Source organism: Bactrocera tryoni, chromosome 5 (genome assembly GCF_016617805.1).
Source record: "Bactrocera tryoni isolate S06 chromosome 5, CSIRO_BtryS06_freeze2, whole genome shotgun sequence".
NCBI lineage: Eukaryota > Metazoa > Arthropoda > Insecta > Diptera > Tephritidae > Bactrocera > Bactrocera tryoni.
Genome location: NC_052503.1, coordinates 2,109,360 through 2,133,513, shown reverse-complemented (window position 1 = coordinate 2,133,513; position 24,154 = coordinate 2,109,360). Strand labels below are relative to the sequence as shown.

General features: G+C 35.2%; 1 protein-coding gene across 3 annotated transcripts in view; it reads right to left on the bottom strand.

Annotated features, from left to right (window-relative positions):
- Positions 1-24,154, bottom strand: part of LOC120778481 (connectin) — an 86,231-nt gene that overhangs the window by 38,734 nt on the left and 23,343 nt on the right. For 2 of the 3 annotated variants that reach the window (XM_040110297.1, XM_040110298.1), the window contains exon 3: positions 1,996-3,163. In XM_040110297.1, coding sequence (XP_039966231.1) covers positions 1,996-2,946 — 951 coding nt within the window. In that variant the 5' untranslated portion in view covers positions 2,947-3,163. Of the gene's footprint in view, positions 1-1,995; positions 3,164-3,477; positions 3,513-24,154 lie in introns of those variants that run through there. The other variant, XM_040110299.1, reaches the window with a different exon arrangement.

The following is a 24,154-nucleotide window of genomic DNA, read 5'->3' as shown; positions in this document are numbered from 1 at the left end:
GGCAATAAAAAGTTACAGCCACTCCTCTTATTGCCTACGTACACCAGCATAAATGTGTATATTAGTGGCTTAATGCTTATATGTGTGAGAATATTGCTGCCCTTGAGTCCATGTGGCTTCCTAAACGGTTAGGTTGGCATGAAATTACTACTCACTTCAGCGCCATTTACGATCTTTGGCGCACACAAAGAGCACGTCTGCGAGTCATTAAATTATTTAATTGCTGGCCAAAAGTGTAAATTTTCGCCTTTTATTTCTGCTTTAATTCCAGCCAAACAAAGCTATTAAGTAACTTAATCACTCACTCGCTCGCGCTCACTCAGCTACTCAGCTACTGAGTATACCCATTACGGCCATTTTAGCATTCTATTCAAGTCTCTTTCAGCCGTTAAGGCATTTTTAATGTGAACTAATTATTTCCTGATTAGCTCTGGACATGAACTGACTCATTTATTCTTACCGGACATAGCCGTTAAAGTGTGCAAGTAGCGGAATGTTTGAGCCGAAAGTGATGTTCGCCGGTCTTTATTAACTGTCAGGTGGCATGTCTAACCCACATTAGCCGGCACATTTCTGCACCGAATACTCGTTATATATGTATACCTTTATTTATATGTATTTTAGGGGAGTCCTTTTTTAGAGGCTTGTTACTGCTGGCCTGAAGGGGCCACCCTAGCTTAGTAGGATAATTACTTTCGATCTATCTTTGGAATGATCAGAAAGCGAACGAATAATATTCTAATAGTTTTACTTCTGGCATAAGTTGTCAACAATTTTGAAATTAAGCTTTTAAGTACACTTATAATCCCATAATTCGATTGTCTTCAAATAAATATTTTATATACAAGTTTGACTTTATTAAAGGGAAACTAAAAATAAGCAGTGCAATTTAGTTGAAACAAAACTCGCCAGACAGACACTCTTGCAAAGTCTGGGTGCAACAGTGCGTATAAGCAACAAGAATTTGTACTTGACTAAAGTTTTACGCTTGTGTGAAAGTGTGTGTGCGCACTTATGCTGCCACTTGACGTGCTTGATCCACTACTCTGCTGTGAAGTGTTAGAAAGCTACTGACACATATTTATGTGCGACGCTTTCAGTCGTGGTTGAGTTCGAAATTCGTATTCACTTGCGAGGGTACATATGACCGTATGCAAGAATATTCTTATTTATGATGGATATATGGATGTAAATTTGAGTGACTATAGAGAAGTGCAAGTTTTATATATTCAAGTGGAAAATTGTTATGCTAAAGAAAGAGCAGCACCTTGTTCTTATTGTATTTTCTAATCAAGTATACATATATTATACGATATATTTTGACCAATGCTCACTTCATAAATTTGGATTCCAGAACACTCAGTGATGATCACTGAAGTTTTCAAACACCAAAACTCGCAGAAACATCATAAATTTCAATGCTGATGAAGTCAGAATATTATTTCCTCTAGTTTACAAATGTTGAAATCACTCTCAAAAGTAATATATAATGAGTATATACTATAAACAAAGAACTATAAAATCTCTTGATTAATTATTTATTTTCCAAAGATTTTTAGAAGCTTTCAATGCTTTTTAAGAGCTTCTACATTTTTAAAGAGATTTTAAAACTTCTTAAGAGCTTTCAAAGCTTTTTAAAATTTTTTAAATCTTGAGTTCTTAAATAAATTAATAAATCTTCAGCAGAAGTTGACAATTGTTCTTTAATTTAAGACCTTAGGAGAGGATAACTATTTCTGGTGTTAGCAGAAGTGATGCTTTAAATATTTAGCTAATTCAATCGTGTTGGACAAAGAATTTCAAATATTAGTTCCTTTGACAAATAGTAAAATTAGATTTTCTATTATGACTCTGAAAAATATTACAAAAGCGAGATAGCATATTTTGAGGTCAAAATCCGATTTTAGTTCAATTATTGAATAAATAGAACCTTAACTATTACATTTATGCCTACATCCTTTCAAATTATTTATATCGCATATTAGTGCAACTAACCTCAATCTTGTTGTCATCCAACTCCAATTCCGACAAGATCCACAACTCAGCAAACACAGTATCACCGATAAAATTGATGTTATTATTCGACAGCTTCAGCACGTTCAAATTACCCAGACCTTTGAAGATGTCGCTGGTCAGCACTGATATCTGATTATGTGCCAAATTCAAATACACCAAGTGTGGCATCTCCACAAAAAGGCTGTCATGCAAGTTAGAGATATTGTTGTTGTTTAAGAAAAGCTTCTCGCATTGTGGTAGGTTATGAAAAGCGTGGCGATCGATCTCAAATATCTGATTGTGCTCCAAATTCAACTCACGCAAGCGTATGTGATTAGCGAATGCGTCCTGAGCCAAAGCCGCTATATGATTATTGGTCAAGATGATACGCTCCAAATATGGTAGATTGGCAAAAGCATTGCTCTTCACCACATCCACCTGCGAGTACTCAATAATAATGGTGGTCAAATTCTTTAACGATTCAAACACTAGCGTTGGTATATAGTCCAGGCGACCATGATTTTGTATGACAAATTTCAATTCACGCAAGCGCTTCTGCTGAAAGAAACGCGTCCAGGTTGTATCGTTCTGTGGCAAGATATCTGAGAATACCCAACACTCCGCCTTTAGCACGGGCACGTGATTCTCGTCCGGTGTGCAGTAGCACATGAGCTTCATATCGCGACGGCGCACACAAAAGCCGGTCGTGTCCATGGGACCCGTATACGAACTGGTGGCCGAGGAAGGTATGCTCGCATAGTTGCTGTTCACACTGCCGCTGCTGGCGTAGTACGTGGACGAGGCGGAGGTGGAAGAGGCGGCTGAGAGGCGATCGCTGCGACGACGCCCTTCTTTGTCACGCGAGCGGGACGCTGCGGGCGCAATGAGGCAGGCAAAGCAGACGAGCACGATGGCGAGCAGTGTGCGCCGCTGACAGTTAGACGGCCACATTTTGCTGGTTTTTTGGGAGTTTGTTGGTTGGTGTTTGTGGTAAGAATGTGTAAATTTTTCGTCGAATGAGTGGAGATTGTTTGTTGGGTATAAGTTTCAGCTTAAGTTACGCTTTTGTGGGATTTTAGGTGGGTTGGTTGTTCAATTTATTGATCGGCTCTTCTTTTTAAAATGCGTTCGACAAATACGAAAAATCGTTTCAGCTCCTAATGTTAATCTGCAATTAGAACAAAGGAAAAAAAAATTTATTGAGTTATTATTTATTAATATTTGAAAAAGCAGTATATACATGTCTGCCTGACCAATTATTATTATTTTGGCTAAATTTTTTTGGTTGCCCAGTAAACCGTTTTATTTAAGCAAAATAAATAGCAATAATTGCACAAAATATATAAAATTTCACGCAGTGGCAACCACTGATTGTTTGCTTTACACTCTATTACCGCTAAAACTATTACATATAAATATGTAAGTATCTTTGCATATCTCACAAAATCAACCATAACGTTCAGCGCATAACACTTGACTTACAACACAGACAGTAACAACCAGTCGCGCTACCCTGTCCTCCACCCTCTCCAACATGAAGTGGGAACATCACACTATCAACTGACTGCCTTTCAACACCCTCAGTAGCCAATAAACCTTGCAATTTTATTTAAAAAGCTTGCAATTGTATTTATTTGCAACATAACTTTTATTTATTTTATGTCGCCTGCTCGCAATGCAATGTAGTGCTGTAGCCGCCGAGCAGCGGCAAGAATACAACAACACAATCGCTGATTTCGCTTTGCTGCCCTAACTACAGTGGCATTGTGCCGCCGTGACGTTCATTTGGCTTCCTCCTGCCCTTCGCCCACTCCGTGACCCTTTGCACTTAACTTTGTCTGCTTTGTGCTCGGCATTTGTGTTCTTTTTTAAATTGCTTAAAATTGTTTCCTTTTTCATAGATTTATGACACTCATAAATTATAACAACAGCACGAGTAACAGTGCAACAATAATGCCATTATGAGAAAGGAAAAAAGTAGAATTAGAGAAAAAGGCAAAACGCATGGACAGGAAAAAATTATTTTACACAGCATCTAGTATTTTAAAATGCGAAAAATATTGAGTTTAAAAAATGAGATCTTGTGGAAATATATCTTGTTGATTTTTAATTGAAATATATTTTTTTAATAAAAATATGGTCGTAGAAATTAATTCTAATTTATTTTTATTTTAACTGATTTATCAATGTTTATTTCTATTCAGGTTCTAAAAACATACTGAATATAATTCTGATCACCTCCTAAAGATTTTTATCGAAATAAGACATTGGTAAGGGAGGAGAATAGAGTTAACAACGGGCCCGTAATAGACTGTGGAGAAGAGCCGAGTGTATACCTCAATGATCTTGACACCTGACTCTCTATTCGCCTACCAAATTCAGTTAGCATCTTCTAAGCGGAGTAACTAGTGACGGGATTTATAGTTATATTCAATATCCTGGCGACATTGGCTTTGTCGACGCCAAATATAAATGCCAGCATAGTCAAAAATGGCAGGAAGGCCTTAAGATCACTGGCAGGTCAACTCCACTTATTCATAATTTGGGTTCTCGATCGCTGGAACATTTTCGAGTTGGTCGCACTAGGAGCCTCTCTAGAAAAATGCGAGGCTGAGTTAATACCATTCGCTACAAATGTTCAAAAGAGAGCTTTATACGCTTTTTAACAAATAGTCTAGAACAACCAACTACGTGATAACGAAGTAATTATGCCCCACGTATGACAAGATTAGGATTAAGGACTTATAGAATAGGTACATATGTATATGTATTGTTAAAGACAAACTGAAATGCACCTCTTCTGCATCTTCTTAAGGAATCTATTCTCTTAGAACTGAAGGAGGTTTTATAAAAAAAATATATTTATAAGAAAATTCTTAGTTTCCAGATACATTATTTTAATTTAGTTTTAGTTGTTTATTTAACTTTAATAATATCAAAGTCTTCTTACTATTTTTTGCCTTCAGTATATGCATTTTAACATACATACATATGCGATATTAAAAGGATCACAGCACACCAAGAAATATTTTCAATTCTTTGTACTTCAAAAGAATTCAAGCAAAGCTCGAAAAACAAAAGCTTTATTGAAGCCCAGAGATACACAATGCAAATATGACAACGAAATCCCACAATAATCTGTTATGCTTGCACATCTGTTTGTATGCGAGAAGAGCACATAAATAAAATATTAAAGACAGACAGCAAAACGACAAAAAGATATTGAAATGAAGCAGATTATTTGCATGCATGTGGGAGCATATGAGTTTACTGTTATATACTATATACAACTGCGTATAGGTGAGCAAGCAAACTGACAGATTGGATGTGCTTATAAGATATTTGATCTTATATTTTTGCTTTCACAATCATACGGGGTATATAAATCATATATATGAATTCGCATTTTAAAACTGATTGCAAAAGTACTTCCTTTCGAACAGAAACTAGTCCAAAAGTTACTATTGAATGGACGTATCTTTCCACACTTGGAGCGAAAAAAATATTTATTATAGAGGTCTTTTGATTATAAGAGTATAAGTATTCAAGATTTTGAATATGTTGGTATGCATGCAGAAAATTATTCTACCTTTGACACCAAGAGACAAAAGCTTCAACAAAAAGGCATTCTAGCTTTATGACCCAAACAGAGCAGAGCTCCAGACTATCAATATACATATTTGGTTGCTGCTTCCTGTGAGCACAACTATTCAATTATATATATAGCATATATGTATATACTATATGTACAAATATTGTATATACTTACACATGTCTGTGTGGCAAGTTTCAGCAGTATTTTGCATTGTCTTACACATACCTTTGCATGTGAATGTATGTGCGGGCTTGTGTACGATTTGTTGGTGAGTTTGTTGTGCTCAGCATGACTTATGAAACTGCAGCGAAAAGCAATTTGTCTTTCTTCAATAATTTCGATTAAACTTTTGCACAACATAATGCCACACAATACAAAGTAAATATGCAGCCACATTGCTTAGTACACAAATGCTGCTAGAATGGGATGCAATCACACACGAGTGTCACACTATACTGTCGTCATAAAATTTTGCAAATCGATGTATGTATGTGTGCCGACGTTTTATGCTACACACTGGCAATACTTACGAACTATGCTCATAAACATTGAAAAGTGCTGAAAGAGTAACATACTTTCGTTCATGGTAGCGAAGTCAAAAGTCTAACACAATACATATGGAGAGATGAGTAATTGACGGGAGTTTACTTTCTTGTCCTTATGGTATGCATATATATGACAAATATGTATGTATATACAGATTCACTGCAAGTAATGTGTGCTTGCCACAGCGCGTGTGTTGTCGAAGAGTGGGTTGCAGCTTCTTAAATCTCTGCATAACTCTTTTGATTTTAGCAATTTTTATGAAGTCCAATATATTCTTTGCTTCTTGAGAGCGTTTGTTGCTCTCAAATAGTATTGTTTTTGTATTCAGTCACCTAGAAACAATATGCTATTGAGTTCGAAGTAGACATGTTATATTTTATTGAAAGAGGCTTATTATGAATATATGTATGTATAACTATGAACAAATATAAGATGGCGAAAATTACTCCAAAATAAAATATTTTAGGATCTTTGTTTATAGATGAAAATGAAGTTTTGTTTAATTTAAACGAAGATAGACGATAGTGGAAGAACAGCCTCAATACATTTGAGATGAGAATTCGAGATAACTTTATGATTTGCAAGTGAATATAAGCTCTTAAGTGTGTCTTCAAAATAATGTATTGTAGATATAATCCCTTATATTCGAAATTCGAGCATTGACTCGGAATGAAATATATTTTTATTAAATACAATTTATATCCCTAGCGTAGAAAAAGTTGAAATTATTGATCATGAGTGAGTGAGCATCGATTTTACGAAATAAATAACAAAATTTCTTTTCCGGAAATTATGAACATTCTTCTCTTAGCACATTATAATCACTTTTGCTTTCATTATTTCTTTTTGACCACTTCAATTTAAAAATAAAGTAACCCCCTTGTGGCTCGATTCGGTGCCTTCAGTGAGCTACCTATATCCAAACACTATTGCTGAAACTCAAAAATTACCAATTGCCTGTGGTCATGGTTAACTTTAGCAGTTTTACTTACACTTCTTTTAATAATTTTACAACAATTAGTTGGTTGATTGAGTTGGGCTAGAAATTGCCCTTGTCGCTACATACGACACAACTTTTAATACAATTTTGAGGCCAACTTCATTTTGAATATTCACTTCGTTGCTTAAACATGACTTCGGAAGTTGTTGCTTTACTTATTATATATGACGCGCTCTCTTCGACAGCCGAAATAAAATGGCGAAATCGTTTGAAATCGCACGACCAACCCAAACAAGATCCAACTAACACAACCAACTTGACAAAATATCAAAAAATTTTGATTTTCATCCAATCAGTTGGTACAACTCATACAACTGCCCCATATACGTAACAATCAGGTGTACAATTCGATGAAATTGGTACAATAATTGATGCGTGTATGCCTTCCATTAAAAGTGATGCTCTTCCTTCTACATTTTTCTTTTGCCTTAAGCTTTAAGATCGAATATCTTAATATACATCACACAGACGTGCACTTCCACATACACAGGCGAGAAAACAGCTTCATGCGCCCAAAAGCAAACAGCAAACATATTTGCGCTTGAGCTTGAAACGTTTAACATTCAATCATGGTCTTTACCAAGGATAAACGCAAAATTGTCGATTGCTTTGATTTCATTTATTGAAACTTCAAGGGAAATTGCTTTATTTATAAAAGCGACTTCCGATATGAAGGCCTAATACCATAGAAATACAACGAAAATCTTCTAAAGAGCAAAACCAGCATTACAAATTGCCTAAGCACATGAGCAAAACCTTTGTAAACACATACGCACACCCAAAATTGTTTAGATTAGTGTAAGCGTCTGTTAGCGTGTGTGTGAGTGTGTGTGCGTAACCCGGAGCACCCGAAACATATGCAAGCATATCGAAACATTTTGCTGACAGGCACGCATATCCTGTTTGTCCATAAATATTTAGTGTGTACATATATGTGAGACGCATGTGTGTATGTGTGCGTGTTGGCTTCTGCTTGAGTTTGGCACACTGTGGCGTATGAGTAATCTGCATGGAAATTGTTTTCAATTTTTGCCATTTGACAAATGGTGACACTTCCGCTGTGGCAAACCTTAAAGTGCGAACAGAGACAGCCCGACGGACGGACAGACTTGCTGACTGACTGCCTGACTAACGGTCTACTAGCAGAGAGTAGACAGTGAAACGAAATAGATGAAGGGATAGACATAACCGGCAGATGAACGGGTACCATACGCACACAAACCGATTTGCCAAACACTCTATCTGCATGTGTGTGTGCGCATGTGCATGTGTACTAAATGTATGCGATTGCCTGGAATGTTGTCAGGCGGACGGATTTCGCCAACAGTTACTGTCAGCAGTCAAAACAAAACCCAACAAAAAATGTAATAAAATAGATGACAAAACGCAACAACAACGACAATAACAACAACATGTCAGCAACATTAACCACAGTGTACTGTGGCAGCCGCTGTATATAGCCGCCACTGTAGATGCAACATCGCAGCTGTTACTGTCTCCTGCCGCTGACGTAGTTGTTGTTGTGGGTGAAGCTTTTGACACATCAAAGCTGTGCGCAAACAGCACAGTTCATCATCTCTCCATCGCAACTGTTGTGCTGTGGCGCTTCTTGTTGTTGTCGTACGTACTCATGTAGTGTGCCATACACATGTAGCTGTGCTTGTATGGGTGCGCATGTGTGCGTTGCCGCCGCCGCTGATGAGTGTGCGATGACGATGATGATGTCGTTGATGGCTGGTCGGGATCTATGGTTGAGCTGCGCATGAAATAAAGCCAAGTGTGCATCATCATCAATCATAATGACACAGTCAGCCAGAGGAGCGGCACACGCACACACATTTACGCATACGCATGTAACGGCGGTTTGCTGCTTTTTTGCTTGATTTTACGACGATTTGTTTTTTCCTTTCGACTTTTTCTCATTTTGTTGTTTTTGTAATTTATAAATATTGTACGCGCATTGCGTTAGTCTGCCAGCAGAACCCAGCCGCCGTGGGATTTATTTTGTCACGGCGTGTACGCACAGGTCGACAGTTAGTTGAGCTGTACGCACGCCGCCAAACACTGACGGTTAGACGTCATAGCTTACGAGGCAGCAGGCAGACTGACAGTCGTGACAGTTAGTTATGGCAGGCGATTTGTAATAAATCGCTGAGCTGTCATGCAATTCAATTCATTTCAATTCAACTGCTTCAACGGGCTTCTGCGCAAAAAAAATTACAACAACTCGTTACAACAAAAATAAATTATGTTTATTTGACATTGAGTTCATTGCTTTGCTTATCAATTATTATTACTTTATATCTTTAATGTGAAGTTTGTGGCAATGAATTCCTATTCATTACTGAGTATTGTCCTAGTTGTAGTCGTATGATCCGTGGATGAGTAAGCTCGAATATTTAATTGTACCGTTAAATAATTTCTTCTTGCTTGAAACTAATTTACGATTTCCTTTTCTCTAAAAGAAAACCATATCATACGCTTTGAAAGGGACTATATTTGCAGCACTGGTAACACTCCAGAAATACATTCGGAATATTTTTACATAGAAATATACATACATATGTATGTATATACATATGTCGGAAGCTTTTGGTATTTGATATTTTAATCTAATCACTCTGTTATTCAATGAAAATAAAAATTTTGTTTTTAATCAAGATTTGCTAAGAAAAAATCTTCAGAATGGTTGCCACATATTAAGAAATATATATGTAATTGTTATATAACTTCAGAGTTTTTAGTTTTAACATAAATAAGATCTTTGCACTTTTAAGAATTTATTAAAGAATTGTGAGAATAAAAATATTTTTTATAGAGTTGCCACCCAGAAAAAATTTTAAAATTAATTTTTAATTAAAGGAGTGTGAAATCCTTAAAATCAAAGGTTTGTGATATATTTCGTTCCACAAAATTTTGTGGATCACACTAGTGTTGCCACCAGTTTTGACTAATATAAAGGAAGAAAACTCCAAATGTTAAAAAAAAATGTATAAGAATAATTTAAGATCCATGGACTGGAAGGACCTTAAGTTCAAGACCAAATTTTCTCTTCTGATTTATGTAAAAAAGGAACAACTTTTTGAATTAAATCGTTGTTTTCTCAAAAGTAGATCATTATCAACTTATGAGCCTTGAGGGAATATTTTTAACATTTTAGTAGCATCAAAAGTTAATAAAAGCTTAAGGTGCGACCATGGTAATCGTGGTGGTCGCTATTGGTCATAGCCCAAAGGTATTTTGAAGCTTCCAATATATTTTCCAACTTGAAAAAGATTTTCATAAAATATAACACCCATTGGCTTTTTGGTTTGAATGCCTTAGGTGGCTGATTGTTAAGTCCTGAAGGTGCCGTTTCGTATATTTGAAATCCTTTCAGTTACATCGAAAATTTTATAATAAATATTTTCTCTAATCAGAATTGTCAAAAATAATTCACATACTTATGTATGTATCTTCCATCGATATTTGACTTATTTTAAAAATTTCTTTATCAACAAGAGATCAACGAATAATGATTTATAACTGGCACAAGTCTCTTCGTGGCGAAAGTGGCACAAATTCAATTCAAAGTATTTGTTTATTGGAGTTCTTAGTTGAAAAGTTATTTCTTGCTTACAACAAATAAGAAAATAAACTAAATCAAATGTGTATGTGTGCCCAGGTATGCCTGTGGCATCAGCGCATAATTCGATATTTCGCATAGGTCTCAGGTAAATCACTACCCCACCAACTGCTGTCAACTCCCGCACAGCCTGACAGCACACGCAGACATAAGTACATGCGCACGAGCGATAGTGACAGCGCCGGCTGGCATCAGCTGCGGCACACTTTCAGATAAGCGAATTCATGGTGTTATACGAGCATACATACATAGTATATATTCACACAGTTGTCACTGCAAAAGTTGTTAACCCCTTCCAAGGCCTCTGTGCTTATCCCACCGCTTTTCATCGAGAGGATTCAGGTGCAAACTTCTCGACGCTGAGACAGTCAGATTGTATGAATATTTCAGCAGCAGATTTACTTAGAAAGCATATCTTATAAATATATGAGCACACACTCAGTATGTGTGTATGTGTGTGTGTAAACAACATTCAGTGAGCCAAAGTTTGTGCAGCATGCATCCACAGACACACTCGCATACAGACTTTAGTCAATTTGTATTTATTTACACCTTGTTGGCATGATTTGGTTGTTATTGTTTTTGGGAATGAAATATGTGCTTTTATTTTGTAGAAAATTGTTTGGCAAATATTTTTGCAATTTCCATAAATTCTGACAATGACAGCTGTAATATAAATAAATATACTTACACTTTAACAGTGGCACACAGCTGACAAACACACACTCTTATTCTCATAAATCTGTATGTGTGATTACATTACTTACATACATATATGAATATAATGTACATTTGTATATGTGTTTGCGCACATTACCAAGGTGGCACGCTCAATACACACACTTATACTCACATACATGCAGACACAGGCGCTCAAGCGCCGAGTTACCATCCAGCTGGCTCGACTCAAGCAGCGTCTGGCGTATTGCCGTTTGAAGTTATGCAAAGACAGCAAAAAAAGTGAATTTAACAAAAGGTGCCTATAATGTAGCTGCTGTTATTGGCAGTCAAAGTTCTGCTTTTCGTTTTCATATTGTCAGGCTTGTGCATGTGACCTTTCGAAATTCCTCGCATATTTCTTGATAAAACAATTTCAGGCAGATGATACAGCCTGCACCTATGAATATAATAATGTAAGCAAAAACAACAACGGCAACAATAAAATTAAATATATGTCGCTACTCAAATGTATAGACAGCAAATGTCTGCAAACTTATTTATTTACTTGCGCACGCATACATAAATAAAATGCGCCTTCCTTGGGTGTGTGTGTGTGTGCGTGTGTGTAACCAAAACGAAACTTTATTACGTTGTGTAGTAAGTAAATAATAGCTACTCTTCATTTTGTCTGAAGTTTATAGACCGTTGCAAGAAATTTTTGAGTGCCGCGTGCGTGCGTTGCACCTTCTCGTCTGTGCCACTATTTGCTCGTGCTGCGAATATGGTGAAAGTGATATGCTCATACATATGTGTGGCTGTGCATGTATTAGTATTTGCTGTCGGCGTTTAAAATTTTTAATTAATTATTTCAGTTCACTTTTGTTTATATTTACCGGGCCTTGAGCTTGTCTATGGAATTCTTTTTCGTTAGGAAAAACTGTGACATTTAACTGGATATATCCAATTATACATACTTACGTATATTATATAATGCGCAATATTCTGGTTTAAGATATCACCATAACCTTTTTAATTAAGTGAAGTAATCCAAATTTCTTGTATGCTTCATCAGCTTTTGATTATTGCGCCAAAATGTAGGCAACGATATGTCAGCATAAAATTAAAACACTGGTGGAAATTTTATATTCAAAACATCGAAAATCTTTGAAACAGAAACTTGGATAGAGCATTCAATCAAGCGGAGAAAAAACTGGAATGCGAAATTTAATTTAAGTTTTCAGAAGTACCAAGAGTTAGCTTTAATAATAGGGCTTCTGGTTATTGTGGATATATCTTTAACATACATACTTATATTAAAATATTTAATTCTGATTAAAATAGTTTTTGAGAAAAAATTACTTTGGAAAAAAATAATATTAGCAATTTCCATTATTCGATTTACTGATATTTCTGTTAGTAAAAAATCACTATGTTCTTAACATATCGCATGTATTTTTAAAGCGTGTTTAAACAAATTTTTTAGCATTTAAAAAATCTATGAAAATTGTAAATAAAACGCAAAATATTTAATTATTCTCCAATATTTAGTTTATCGCCCTTAAAGTACTAGTACATTTAAGCCAATGATTTTTTTTATGGCAATTTCAGTTTTGGGAGCAAGAAAAAATTCCACGGATCCAATTCTTGTGGATGTGTGGGTTTTGGCATTAAATTCGATAGCAAATGTACTATTTTTGAAAAAAAAAATCAGCTTTATCGGAAAGAATCGAGCAAGGTTTCATACCCTAAATATCCATCAAAATCATTCGAATGGAATTGCGAAAGATGGCGAGATCTCTTGCTGACTATTTTCAAGCACCATATACTCTTTTTTTTTAATATTTTCCTCAGCTGAAGAGGTCGAAGGTCGTCTAGAACGAGGCATGTCTTCAATGAACTCTCTACCATCTTCGAAAGATTTGTACCACTTTTAGGTTTGTATTTTTGATAAACCTGAATCACCATAAGCCTTTTCCAACATTCGCAAAGTTTCCGCATATAAAATTTGGTTAGAAATAACAAATTTGAGAACAATTCTTCGTTCGGTATTGTTATCAATTGTAAAATTCGCAACGCACTATTGAGGTGCACCGATTTAAGCATCTGTTTTAACACACTGGTTAACAGATCGCGTTCATATTTAGCAAAGTAATTAAGCTCAGTCCTACCACCTTAGAAAAATACATTTTTTTAGATATCATTTGTTCGGGGAAATACAAATACTAGTTTTTCTTTATCCTATTTCAGCAATAAAACTTTTGTTACTCTAAACAAACACCCTCTACAACTACCCGATTTAGCTATGTTTATACAAGGTCTGTCGCAAAAGAAACAGAACTTTTTAAATATAACTGTTTCTGGTTGCGCCACCCATTGGTGGGTATATGAAATAAAAAGTTTAATCTCTTGTTGACATTTCGTAAAAATTTTAAGACAATTGGATAACTACAATCGATGTTATCGATCAAAAAGTGACAGCAGCTTTTGGTCATCGGTCGTAAAATGCATTTTGAACTTTGCTCTTTGTTTTATTTTTAATTTTGTTTTAAACTTGGGAAAACGTTTACTGAAACATTTCAAATGATGAAAAAAGTTTATGGTGATCAGTGCCTATCTCGTAGTAATATTCATGAGTAGTTTAAGCGATTCCAAGAAGGTCGTGAGGACCTCTGTGACGACCAGAAGTCGGTCGTCTTCAGAAGTCAAAAATAAAGACAATGCTGATTTGTTTTTACGATTCCGAGGGTATTGTACTCCGATAGTTCGTCCCACCTGGCCAAACGATTAATGCTGTGTTTTACCTTGGTGTTATGAAGCGTATTTTGTCACGCATTCATCATGCTCGATCACAATACCGTGAGGCAGAGTCCTGGCGCCTGTTGCACGATAATGCGCCGTGTCATCGGTCGACGCTTGTCACTGATTTTTTGGCAAAAAAACTCCATATTAACCATTAATCACTCACCCTACTCACCTGATCTGGCACCCTGTGATTTTTATCTATTTGGAAAACTTCATTTGTCCATGAAAGGACACTGGTTTCAGGACATTTCAGCTATCCAAAAGGCGACGACCGATATTCTCAAGAGAATTCCGAAAAATGACCTTAAACACTCATTTGAAATGCTAATTGACCGGGCTAAACGCTGTATCGAAGCACAAGGAAACTACTTTAAATAAAAAAATATAACTTTTGAAAAATATTAATTTTTTGTTGTTTTTTTAACAGTCCTGTTTTTTTTGCGACAGACCTTGTACATATGTATGTATATATTTGCATGCACATAAATTTGCTTGTTAAACTAATTGCGTTGAATAGTTTTGTATACAAAACGTGTATTGTGTTGATGCACTCATTCGAAGCTATGGTTTTGATTGGAATAAATTCGCATAAAAAGAGGCATTGAGCGGAATAAGAAAAAATATCTTCGCTAAATTTTTCCGCTTTTTGCCGCGTTCATGCATAGAAATGTAAACACGCGTGTAAACTCCGGCGCCCGCATGCCATAGAGCGCACACCTACAAATAAATAAAAATACTTATGTTTTCAGATGTGTGACAGAATAGCATGAATCCCATGACTTCAAATCAGAATGTGCTTCTCGTACACGCATATTTACATATGTACATTTAGATGTAAATTTATATTTTTAATAACCATGCCAAATATACTGCAGTAACCATTAGAGATTCCCATACAAACAATGAAAGCATCTAAATATACTACGCACACACATATGTATACACCCATACACACATGTGCATACAAATAGTTGAAATGTTTGTTATTATGATGGTGGCGGAGATGTAGCGGCAGATCTGCAAAACTTTTATGGCTGGGGTGAATATATTATATTTTTTACTTCTACGCATACATATGTATATTTAGACTACATGTATAATATTCTCTATAAAATTGTATTTAGCGATGTGCATGTGTGTGTGTGTGAGTCGCTCCTGGCCTTCATATGACATTAACGTTATCAAGAGTAACCCACTTCGCTCATGACTGCCTAAAACACCGACACAGGCTCATACTTTATTTATTTATGCATGTAACGGTGAAGAGCAAAACTGTTATACATGTGTCATGGTAATATGATATGTATTTCAATGCTGTATTTACATGCCCACACACATATTCGTGCTTTTTTAGGAGAAGTCCATGCGCTGGAGCCTTTAGGGAAATGCTTTAGTTACGCAGGCTTGGATTTCTTATGCATTCGTCACTGTAACTTGTTTACTTTCTGATTTGCTTTAAGGTTTCAGTTACTTAAATGGAAATAGTATTATTTAGTCTGCGATTACATGAAGCAACTTTAGTTGCTAATTCTCGAGCGATTCTTTTTTGCTGTCGCCCATTACCTTCACGCGAGCAACTTGTGTTGCGCAACTCTGTTCGAGTTTTTTTCTCATTCTCTTTCACTTTACTTTAACCCATTGTCTACTCTTTACTTTAACCACTTGTCGTTTCTTTTTCCTTATAGGTATTTGGGCCACTCTATCACATATATTAATCAGCTCTGTCAATTAAGAAATACATTTCATTTATTAAAACAAAGATATATCACCCTTTTTACTATCGTCTGAATCAATTTGTATGGCTTCCTCCATACATTTCACAATATTTTTAATTAATTCGATTTTTTCGTCATACTCCATTTTCTAAAATATTTATATTATAACGTCGCAGCGAACTGTTACGAATAAGAACACAAAGCGAGTTGCTGAACACTGGAAACTCGGCGCGATTCCCCTCTCCTCGTCTCCCCCTCGCCTATAAACCAAGAGTTGCCGCAACAAAAGTTGCCTCGTGTAATAGAGCTCTTACTAAACAGAGTAGACATTTTTTTACTGCAGTGTTTAAAATTTTTTGGCTCATTGGCATCATGAGGGAGCTGAGTTGATTATTTGCAGCCTGTCTATCCATTTATCTGAATATATGCGAACCAGTTAGTTCATCAGTTTATGAGATATCTGAAACTGTGAACTCGTCCTTTATCGAAGCCGCCGATCGCTATAAAATACATACTATTTACTATGCTAACATCAAACAAGCTATTTCAAGGACTTCCACGAAGTTTACTTTGATTATCTTCTTGACATGTTATATTTCTGCATCACGGAACCTTCTTATCGCGGTTACTTCTCTACTTTTGAAGGATTTCTACTATGAAGGATTTTTTGGAATGCAAACCCGTTGTTGGAGAGGTGCGATAAGTTTTTTCACGAAAGGGACTGCCATCAAAGCTGCAGTAGATGTATTGCTCTGAAGTGCAGCTTCCTCCACAGAAACAAAAGTATATATATGCATTCGCTCCACTCGGCTATACCGGCTTCGAGCTCGCAGAACACTAATCAGGGAGTACATGATCTAATTAGCAATAACATAAAGTATGAAACTTCCGTATAAAATTTTTATGTAGTATCGTCGAGGGAAAATGCCCTCATGCAAGGATAACAAAATTTCGAGGCACTCAGTAGTCAACAATGAATATTATAAGCACAAGTATTTACGCGCTCAACACACACACACACGCACACATACACGTAAACATGCACACTCCCGCTTCCGCCCGATTCTAGTCAAACAAAGGCCGGCGCAAGGGCTAATAAAGCTCGTGTGTGGTGTGTTTGTGAGCACTTTATATGTACTTGTAGAGCTTTGTTTGAGCATGCACCAATGCCAACGAGCACTTGATTGTAATTAAGTGAGGTAATTTGCATAAAATATATTCAACACTTTTGAAAAGTTAAAAAGCGCATAATTAATTGCAGCCAGCCTCTTTGCCGCCGCTAAATGATTGGGTGCATGTGTGGATGGATATGCACTTCTCTGCTTTGATAATGTGATGGCTTGTCGATGCACGCAAAATTCAAAGGGCGGCATAGTTGCGAAATAAACTTCTAAATAGACAGCAAACTGCATGAATGTCTCGCGTGTGTTTGGGTGAGTGGCTGCGCGGTCGGTTGAGTATGGTGAATCATGAATAAAAATTTGCATGAATATCAAAAGTTGGGCTTATAAAGTTATCATCATTGGAGTGAAAATCACTAAGCATATGAATGTGTGAAGTGTGAGGTTTTTGTATTGCATTAATTGCCTATGCTCACCATATACTTACATATAATTATTTTATATAAACTGAACGATCGGAATCAAGTTCTTGTATGGAAAACTTTCACATTTGACAATGTATCTTCACCAAATTTGGTATAGATTATTTTCTAAGACAACAATGTAATCTCCGAAAAAATTGTTCAGATCGGATTACTATAGCATATAGCTTCCATACAAACTGAACACATAGTTACTGAAAGAAATGCACCTGTAAAGGGTATATTAGCTTCGGTGCAGCCGAAGTTAACGGTTTTTCTTGTTTTATAATTATAATTATTTTTACAAGCTTTTAGGCATAATTACATATATCCACTAAAGATTACTTCAGGTGTTTAAAAGCTTTCATATACACATAGTTGGGATGAAAAACTATCTGAAAAGCGCCTACAACCTTTTGGTGACGCCTCGAAGCCGCTCAATATAAGCTCAACCAAATTAACTGATGTTGTTGGTATTGCATGTATTTACATACATAAGTACATTCACAAACGTTGTATTAATGCAATATGCCCATATAAAAATGCTTGACAATATGCGTTGGAAATAAAAAGAAAATTTAAATTTTTCTGTCACTAATTCTTATTAACCGCAATTTTAAATGTAATTTTAATATTGGGTCGTTCACATTTCTGCAAGAAAATAATCTGTGTACAATACTAAAGAAGTGCAAACACGTATGTACATATGTATGTAAAAGCCCAGACATACGACAGCGCTAATTTGCATTAGCGGGCTTTATTTACATTAATTTGCGCATTTGACCCATGTTAATGCAAGTTAGTAATGCACAAAAATTTCGTGCATTTAGCTGATTTTACTAAATTTGAGTAGGCAAAGCTGCCCAAAAATGGCCAGTTTCTGCCATTGTTTGACAGATGTCGCTTGAATTCTGCCGCCTTGTTTGTGTTTACATCTTCAGAGGTAAAAAGTTTTTATATTGCTAATTAAATTATGTGCAAGTATATTAAAAAAACAAATTTTAATATATTACATGGCAGAAAATTAACAACGTACAGTTTGCTATCCATTTTGCCAATATTCTTAACTTTTTCGCACACTTTTTTCGCGTTACAATCAAGTATTTCTCTTTATTGCACTTTATTATCTTTTAACGTTTTTAATAATAAACGAATTTATTCGTCAAATTCATATTGATTTTCCAAAAATACTAAAATTGCCATTAATAATTTCCTCTTATTCATTTTTATTTCACTTTTTTTTTAATGAATAAACAAATCTCACAATCAGCTGTCTAAATGCAAAATTCTGCCTCCTGTCACCATAAAATTTTAATGCGCATTAGCGTTTCTTAATGCGCATTAATTTTGCTCGTTTGTCAGGGCTATAAGTGTACAATAATTGGCGTAGACGGAGGCAACGAGATTTCCAAAAAAAAAAATATTTTAAAATAAATTTTTAATCACATTTTATAAAAATAAAAAAACGGTTACTTTCTACTTCAAAAAAACCAAAATAAGCTTGAAAATTAAAACTTCATTATGATCAGTCAGTTTGTATGACAATTGACTGTATTTCTTCGAAAAATAATGTGTGCTCAATTTCGTGAGGACATCGTGTCAAATAAAAAAGTTTTCTGCTCAGAAACTTTCAGTTTAGTTTATATGGCAGTTAGACGATAGTAGTGAATCGGATCACTATTCACTTTATTACGAATAAGAACAAAGCCTTAGCTTCGGCTATCATATATATCCAAGTTATAACCAAAATTAATAGTTTGGTTCAATTAAATTTAAACAAATTTCTGGACGCAAAGGAATTCCATAAAATTCGAAGATCGCTTTAAAAAGAAATTTGCAATAAAATAAGTATCTTCATTTAAACTAGAAACATCTTTTTCCTATTTTTTTATTTTTTGCAGTTTTACTGATTTTATCTAAAATATTTCAAATTGTGGGTTTAATTCTATTTTCAAAAATTACATTTTTTACATAAAAATTCCCTAAACTCATTTCTTCACAAAAGTCACTAAAGAAGCGATCCACCTTAATGTTTATAATTGCTGATACGCACGTATGCAATCACATCTGCATATTGGCACGCATATTTCTTCGCGGTTCTCTGCCGTTATTGGCTGCATTTAAAGAGCTTTGCATTGTTTAATTATTTGCAATTTTCGCTCAATTAATTGAAATGATATTTTTTCCTTAAAACATAAATTTTTCACCGCATAAAATTGCTTTGTATGTGCACTTTTATTCGGCATTTGGTGATATGTACATATGTGTGGCAAGTCGCATTATGCAGCGCAAATACGGTCCAACTGATGAAAATTAATGGTGACTTCGTGAGTGGTCATGTAACTGCTTATTCGCATTTATGTGAAAATGGCGATGTGTATGTGTGTATATGTGTATGCGACTACGTGGGCGAGATTAATTTATTTATGCGTATCTCGTAAATAGATTTGCAGTGGCATTAAAATGGGAGAAAGTGACAGGTAGAGAGTCGCATTTAATTTATTTTTGCAAGTTTTAAAGGGAAAAAATTTTAAATGTAAGATATTTGTTAAAAAAAACGAAGATCTTCTCTGAAAAATTCCTGTTAAAGCATGCGTCAAATTTCGATGTCAAAAGCTGCCTTTGCTTAGTGTAAGCATTTAGAGAGCAAAGTTTAGCTGGGGATTCGTATACCCATATAAGTACATACAAAATATGATCAAGACTCCGTGTTGTTGTTGTATTTCGAAAAGTTTGGTGGTTTTTATAATACCAATACTTACAGAAGCAGCAGACGGCATAGCTTCAATTGATATTGGTAAGAAGATTATTATATGCCCTGTGCAGCAAGGTCTGAGACCCTTAAATTATATAAATTATTTAAATTATCAGCGTAACGAGCTAAGTCGATTTAGCCATGTCTGTCTGTCTGTTTTTATTCTGTTTATATACGAATTCTCTCTCACATTTTGAGATGTAGATATGAAGATTTTTCGGAACCAATGATCCAGGACAACTACCGGTACGAAATGAGCATTTAGATTCACACATTTGTTGTGAACGAGCATTAACTTTTATTACTTTTGGTTGGCGTGACATCTATCAAATATATTCAAGAACCTTACAGTCACACACATTGTGTGTTACATCATATTTTTTCATTGTTTTGAAAATGTCAAATTCTGTACCGAAAAGTGATGAATTGCGGAAAGCATACATTCTTTGTTTCCGTTTGCAGAAAAGTGGTTGTCGAGGCATATGTACATATGGTGATCATGCTCTATCAGAAGTAACATGCAAAAGATGGTTTCAACAGTTTAGAGATAATGATTTTGATGTGAGATATGAAGAACGTGGAAGACCACAAAAAAAGTTGGAAGACCCCGAAATACAAGCAATATTGAATAAAGATGATACTTTTAGTCAAAAGCAAATAGCAACCATGCGAAAGTTGCACAACAAACATTTTCAAAGCGTTTGAAAGCTATAGGAAAGATCCAAACGTGTGAAAAATATGTGTCACATGAATTGAATGAAAAGGAAATGGAAAATCAAAAAAATACTTGTGAAAGTTTACTTCAAAGACGAGAAAGATAATCAACAAATGCGAAAACATATCTTAGATCTTCTTATACTTATTAACGCTAACAAAAAATACACCATTATTTATAGCTTCCGTGCAGTCGAAGTAAACTTTTTTCCTTGTTTCTTGAAAGCAGCGACTTATCTTCCTTATATCTCCGGAATTTTGTGGATTAAACTATTTAATATTGATTTTTATTACATTCTTTGAAAACTTTTAAGCTCACGTTGTTTTCAAAATATCGAACCGAGGACCTTATGATTCCAACTTTCTAAGAACTGTTATTCGAAATTTGGTTTTTTTGTTTCAAGCTGAAATGCAAATAAAAAAGCACTGAAAAATGGGTCTAACTTATGAGTCCTTATAATTCAACACAGGCTGCGAAAAGCCTCTCACTAAATATAGTCTATCTGCTTGTTATTCTATCTCAATTCGATTATGCTAGTTCAATTAGTTAGTGACAGTTGATTGTTCGATTCGGTACTCTCTAAAGTTTGGTCACTCAGGGACATATCCTTTGCTTCACAACTTAAATTGCTTCAACCATTTAGACTCAGCAATGCCAATGCATGCCTAACACATACATATGGCGATTATTCCCAGCAATGCATTAAATAATTGCTGCCATTTTTGTAGTTTTATGACTTAATAATAGCAATTATTAGATGCGTTGATGGTAGAAAGCTTTAAAGCGAATAACTACCATCAAACAATTAAAAATACACTACCGTTATAGTGTGCATCAGTTATTTATTCAACTACCCCAACTCGCCGCTTGCGCCCAACTAACGGTATGCTAATTGCACACCGCCCCCTAAAGCTAAGTGGGCGATACAATCGGTAGCGATGATCAGTGTGGATAATATTTTGGTGAAAATGTCCTCGCACACTAGCACAATAAGCGCGTAGCCAACAACAATTATAGCGCGACCAGACAGCTACTGCCACGGCTGAGTGTCAGCGATGTGGAAATAATAACAATGCCGGAAGGAATTGCGCGCTGTTTAACTACGCCTTTCAAGCATATTGTTGTTGTTATTATCTGCTATCGCTGCAGCACATTATATAATGGAAGTAGAATAAAAGCTGAAATGAAGCGTTTGTGAGCAATTGAGTGAATGAATGAATGAAAGAACTACACACACACACACATACAAATATCGCCGCAAATGGTGACATGATATAAAATACTTAACATATGTACATACATATATACATAAGTAAGAAAGAAAAACTTTTTGAAGAAAATTACGCTAAAATGCCAACGCCCACGAGCACATGCCGCCTGTTGGTTCCACGAACGAAAAAAATGGAATATTAATATTATTTCAACAAAACAAAAAACGCGTAAAAGTCTGTAAATAAATAATGCAATTACTTCGTCCATTACCAAAACCAAATTATCGTACTCAGTGTGTCCACATTAATTCACATTCGTTAATATTCAAACGCAGTTATGTAAAACATGTGTATGTGTATGTGTGCGTAAAAGTGTATATTAAGTGGCATATGCACAAACACACCCTGTAATTGGTGTAAATGTGCTGGTGTTTGTATTTAATATTAAATTATGACGTGGTATTCCGTAGGGAAGCTATCCGACTACTGACTCTGCCTGCATGCACGCGCTCACCACGCCGTCTAATGCTCTTCACACCCACATTCGCTCACAAGCCGCCGCACGCTTTCTTCGCATACGATTAACAAATCCGCGCGCTTATACATACATACTTATATGTACTTTGAAATTTAGTCAATATTAGTAGTGTATACGTAATTTAGTGAGTCCCGAAATTAAATCCGGTAATACCGAAATAAAATTTTGTAATCTCGAAATTTCAGGATGATTGAAATTTTGTTAACATTAGTCTTGTGTGCAGTATTTGGTGAATTCCGAAATTAAATCTAGTAATCCCGAAATTCCGGGATTAATCAATATTTTTATTAAATTTGTGCGCAAATAGCTTGATAGCATTATATTTATATTCTGGCAGAATTTTAGACTTATCCCTAAGAATATCACTGTTATAATTGGAAAATTAAAACTATGGATCAGTGGCAAAATTTTTAGACAGTCTAGGCTTAAGAATAATTTTAGTGAAATTCAAGCGAATTTGCTTCAACAGTTACAATAAAAGGTAGACTCTGTATAATATACATTTGAGCTCGTGTTTTTAGGTACATATGCCCTATGTATCCCGAAATTCTCTGGAGATTGCATTAAGTAATTGTGAGAGAGCTGCCACCGGTTTTGTAAATGTAGTTTAATTAATGTGAGTGAAAAAACTAAAATTTTGCTATTTTGATATTTAAAAAAAAATAATGTTTAACAAATAGGGTTGCCACCTGCACAAACTGAACTTTTTATTTTGACGTTATATCGTTTCACATATTGCTCTCTAATAGTTATTTAACAAAGGAAAATAAGAATGTTTAACTTATATTTAATTGCAACAACTTTTCAAAAGGGCTGCCACCTATTCGTATATCGCAAAAGAAATATTAAATTAAGGCATGTCAACAAAAAATTTCTTAGAAAACCAAATTCGTTTTAAAGTGCATATGTGAAAGTATATTTTAACAGGGTGTCCATATACCAACAATTATAACCTCAAACGGTCTATTTATTTAAGACTAAAAATTAATATGTTTTGAAGCACTCAATTACTAAAATTTGATCACCACTTTATAGTCATATATGGTCGGTTTAGAGTTATCACAAATATATAAAATATGTTACCAAGTCAATTTTCTAATATTTGCAGCATACATTTTTCTCTATTTAACTTTTAGAAACTCACAGCTCTAGATTTTACAACTCAAAAATAAATAAATAAACTTTTCGGGTTTCACAACCCTAATTCTGATATGCTCGCTGCAATTGTTTAGCATACACGCAGTTGTGGCATGCCATTGACCCTGCTGTGCATTTGTTGAGTTTTGATATTAGCATGCAAATACATATGTCACCATGTCCATACACTTATCTATGTACATATGTATGATTATTAGTGAGCGCATGTAGGTCGTTTACTTCTGCTGCCGCTGTTGCATACGCGCCCGCTCTTTGAC